The sequence below is a fragment of the Uloborus diversus genome, chromosome 2, assembly GCF_026930045.1.
Source record: "Uloborus diversus isolate 005 chromosome 2, Udiv.v.3.1, whole genome shotgun sequence".
Taxonomy (NCBI): Eukaryota; Metazoa; Arthropoda; class Arachnida; order Araneae; family Uloboridae; genus Uloborus; species Uloborus diversus.
The window spans coordinates 33,543,374-33,547,925 of NC_072732.1; the positions used below are offsets into that span (position 1 = coordinate 33,543,374).

Below are 4,552 nucleotides of genomic sequence, written 5' to 3' on the forward strand. Positions count from 1 at the left end.
ATGTAACATTGCCACCATGTGTGGTCAAAGTTACATAGGAACTACTTGTTTGGAGATACCAGGTTTTAATGGACTTTTAAGTAAAACGAGCCATTTTTAAAAAAATACTAGCAAAAATGCCCGGCGTTACCCTGGTCAGTTATAATTGTGAGAAACAATCGCTACTTCCTTTCGTTTTCTGTTTTAACTGAAAGAACTGAAAACACACCGCTTTGACGTGATTAAAAATCGAGCTCTTCCTTACCCATAAAAGTAAAATAGCAATAAGTATTAAGAACGAACGAGTATTCATTTAGAAACGAAGGCACGAATTGAAGCACATAAAAATTTGAAGAATTTCCAAAACATGAACTAACAAAAAAAAATCACTAAAAAATCCGTGCGCTTTATTTAATTAAATAGTACACACACACAAAACGAAGAAAAAAAGCGCTCTACTATTTTTCCCTAAGTGTGCAAAAAGTAGAGTTTCCAAATGTTTAAATGACTTTAAACTCATGTTTGCTCCAGAGAAGTCTTGATTCAAAATTTTCATTATGATTACTTTTAATATTGCTCTTGTAAGGGAACGAATTTTCGTAACAATGGGTTTTATATTTAATCATTTAATGGGGAAATTACGTGACATTTACTGTTTTCCATCATAACGTTTTTAAACTAAGATTTAGGAATAAATTATAGCCTAAGTTTCTCCCTGATAATGTAACTATCTATGGTGAAAAAATGGTTGAAATCAGTCCAGTAGTTTTGAAGATTACCCCGGACATACATACATAGTACATACAGAAGTAGCCATTTGTGTATAAAGATAAGTTCTAATAAAATGAAAAATAATCTCCCAAGTTAATTCATTTAAATGTAATGCTATCCATCAAATAATTAGGGAAGATTTCGATGATTGGGAATCTGGCGATCTTTCTTCATTGGCGTCAATTTTTAGCTCCAGCACCTGCATGAGAAATATTTTTCGTTGCAAATCTAAACAAAGATAATGGAAACATCTATTCACATTGGATTACTATAAATCAGCAGGGTTACCGAAATAAAATTATTTACGCCAAAAAAAGGCCACCGCGCCAGATTCCGAATTATCGAAATATCCCCAATAATTAAATTAAGTCATCAAAATTTAAAAGTATCCTCCAAATAATAAAACTAAGTCGTGATATTATCCGTTAAATAAAAAAGCAAGCTCTTAAAGGATGTAAAATGTTAAATTTAAATAAACCGCCAACTAAGTAAAACTTTATTAAACGCTGAATTAAAGTACTAAATAATCCGCCAAATAAATAAGTCAGATCATTAATAAACATTAAAAGACCCATTAAAATGCACAATCAGAAAAAGAGGAGCAAACATGGTCGCAATGTTAATATTAATTTTCCCATGTCGCCAAAGTAGGAAGTAAGCAAATCGCTAAGCCAAATGACATACTTACAAAGTTAAAGTACCCATGTACTTGCACATTGCAAAAATAATAAATGTTTACATCTTGTTAAGTAGAAAACATAGCAAACGCAGGCCAGAAAGAGAAAATTATATCAATCAACATTTAAAATATTTCCACACTTCTGTTAACAATTTGTATGTTTTTTTTTTTTTTTTAATATCACAGTGCTATACTTCTACCGCTTTCTGATGCAGATTCTAGAGCTTTCAAGCAGACAGAGCCATATTCGTTAGCATACAGGAATATATTTAGAGTACAATCAGCACAACTGGCAATAAAACGGACAAAAGGTCGCATATCACCATCATTGGCAAGTTGCAAATATTCGTAATATCGAGATCTATCTTGCTTCAAAATTATTACCGGCGGGTAACCAGATCGCATCAAGATCAAATTCATCAGCAACCTAGCAGTCCTTCCATTGCCGTCAACAAAAGGGTGGATATTGACCAACTTATAATGAGCCAACGCTGCCAGCTGTATGGGATGCAACATGGCAGCACTTTCTGAACGAAGCCACTCAACAAAACGTTCCATCAGCTCCTCGACTTCAGATGCAGGGGGTGGAACATGTTCTCCCACAAAAACTTGTCCCAGTCGAAATAATCCAGCCCCTACAGGATCCACATAACCCATAATCCTTTTATGCATTTGCTTTATTTCTGCAACAGTTATTGCCGAATCTTGACTCATAAGAGATTTGTTGATGTACCTTAAAGCAAGTTCCAGCCCCAAAACCTCGTTATGTTCCATTATACTTTTCCCAATCACAGGCATTTTTGTCTCCACCACGTAACGCGTTTCGCTCAGCGTCATTGTATTTCCTTCCAAAGCGACGGTGTGGTGGATGTGGTGGAAATATAATTCCTGTTTTACTTCTTTCACCGCTGGGCTGCTGTGGTTCATGTTGAACAATCTATTTCTCTTCTTGTCGATATTAAGTAGTTCTTTCTCATCCAAGTCCCTTACAATCGGTAGAGTGCGTTTCCTGTTACTTAGAGCGCGGCAATGGTCAGGGAAAATATTAAGCGCTTTCACATAAAAATGGTCTGCTTTCACAACGTCGTTTCTGTTTTCTTCAAGAAACTCTCCATAGTGGGTTAAGACATCTGGGTTCTTTGACTGTAATGATATAGCATGATCAAACAATTTTTCAGCTTTTGAGTACTTTTCGGCATTTTTCATTTTTAGAGCCATTTTTACCGCTCTTAACGCCTCTTCTTCTGTTCCTTGTGTGGTGCTAACTCGTTGGATAACAGTTTTCTTATTTTCTTTTTTGATTTCATCTTGAATTTTGTTTCTTTCAGGTAAGGATACTTGAATAACATCAGGCAAATAGTTCAATTTCGCCATTGGATGGGGCTTGAAATGTTTGATTTCGTTCGATAAGAAACGCTTCATTTTACATCCTACTCCTTCAGAACTATTCACGTAGTAGTTTTGGCACGCAGTTGAATTTTCATGACGATAGTCAAACGAAATTACACACAAACAGAAAGTTCTGCTACAAATAAGTAAAAGCAAAAAGCTGAAGCTGAAAAAACGTTTTCGTCTTCTTGAAATAAATGGTGAACAGATAAAATCTAAAGTTCTCACGAAATCTTTATTACGAAACAGTATTTGCATTTAGTTATTTTCAAAACATTTAATCACTTCATTTCAGTTCTTGACTTTGTTAAGCAACGAAGAATTTGTTGAAATTAAGTTTAATACGTATGAAGTTCTTAATGGCTGTTAAATCACTTTAAGTACTATTACTCAAACTAGTACTATTTAACATAATAACCGATCATCCTGTTCATATAGGGGTGAGGGGTATATCAATACGAGACTTTCTCGAACGAAAAAAAAAATTCCACTAAATCAGAAGTTTTAAACAAAAGTTGACTTCAGAGTAAATAATATCCAGAGGACTCCTCTGGACTACGAGACTTGCAAGGACGAAATTCAGTCCTCCTAAATCAGAAGTTTGAAATAAATGTTTCTTTTTAGCTGTCATTTTAACAAATACGTAGTTTTTTTACTTTTTATAGTACGAACGACACAGGAAAAATCTGTTTTGGTTCAATTCAAACTCATTACTCCGTAAAATTACTAATTGCATGATCATAAATTTCATGTATTCCATCGTTTGCCATCATTAAAACTATATTTTTAGAATTTGGAAGAACAAGCATACGGGGAAAATACGCTTTAAAAACGTTTTTAAACCAATGACATAAATCGAGAAAATACTTGAAATCCTGTATTATTTTAAAAAGTTTCAAAACCCGAAATCTACAAATTTACGTTTGCTTACGCTCAACCTTGAAACTTATGCGTTAACTTTATTTTACAATCATTCATTTGTCTTTGGCAACAGTGTTCGAGATATTGAAGAAATGTGTTTTGGATTCAATATTAACAATGGGGTCGTTTCCAAAATTTTAAAAGTATTTTTTTCTGAAAAAGCAGGCTTAAAAACATAGGATCTGACCATTTTTTTTAATAATTTCTTTACATTTAACATTTTTAAAAAAAATACTTAAACCATGCGCTTTCATTGTTTCTGCCGATGACATCACAAATGATGAAATATCATTCAGTGTTGCCCCTCACAGAGCGCAATATTTAATTCGCTTCTTGATTATCATAACGTGGAAACGCGGTAAAAAGATGCGCCAAAGTGCATCATTTTTGACGTCATCAAGACCACGCTTTATCTGAAAAATCGAACATTTAAAAAAAAAATTAAAAAATAACTGTTGGGAAAATAAATGGGTCCATGTTTTTTCTCTTTTTTTTTTTTTTTTTTTTTGCTTATTCTATCAGTTTTAGTGACTAAAAGTAGTGCTTTTGACTGAAGGAAACAACCCCATTGGGAAATTTTAGAATTAGAGTTTTTTTGCACTTTTTTTCAGCGGAAACCAAATAAGCAAGATTTACAATAGATGAAAAAAATGCCAAAAAAACATGAAGAATGAAAAATTTTTAGTTAATGCCCTTTACTTTCCCACGGCCGTATTATATTCTTTTAAATTTCATGAGTTGAGTTGAGTTGAGTTGAGTTGAATTGAGTTGAGTAGAGTAGCGTATTTCACTCAGAGGAAGCTAAATACGCCA

The 4,552-nt window shown here is 33.5% G+C and overlaps 1 protein-coding gene across 1 annotated transcript; it reads right to left on the reverse strand.

Moving 5' to 3' along the window:
* Nucleotides 1-1,609: 1,609 nt before the first annotated feature.
* LOC129235187 (protein adenylyltransferase Fic-like) lies at nt 1,610-2,674 on the reverse strand. The gene has a single exon (XM_054868882.1). The coding sequence runs from the start codon at nt 2,645-2,647 to the stop codon at nt 1,610-1,612; it is 1,038 nt and encodes a 345-aa protein (XP_054724857.1). The 5' UTR covers nt 2,648-2,674.
* Between the last annotated feature and the right edge of the window lie 1,878 nt (nt 2,675-4,552).

Bases quoted from the DNA above. Each gene is read 5' to 3' on its own strand.
- LOC129235187 (XM_054868882.1), bottom strand. From the start codon at position 2,647: ATGGCTCTAAAAATGAAAAATGCCGAAAAGTACTCAAAAGCTGAAAAA.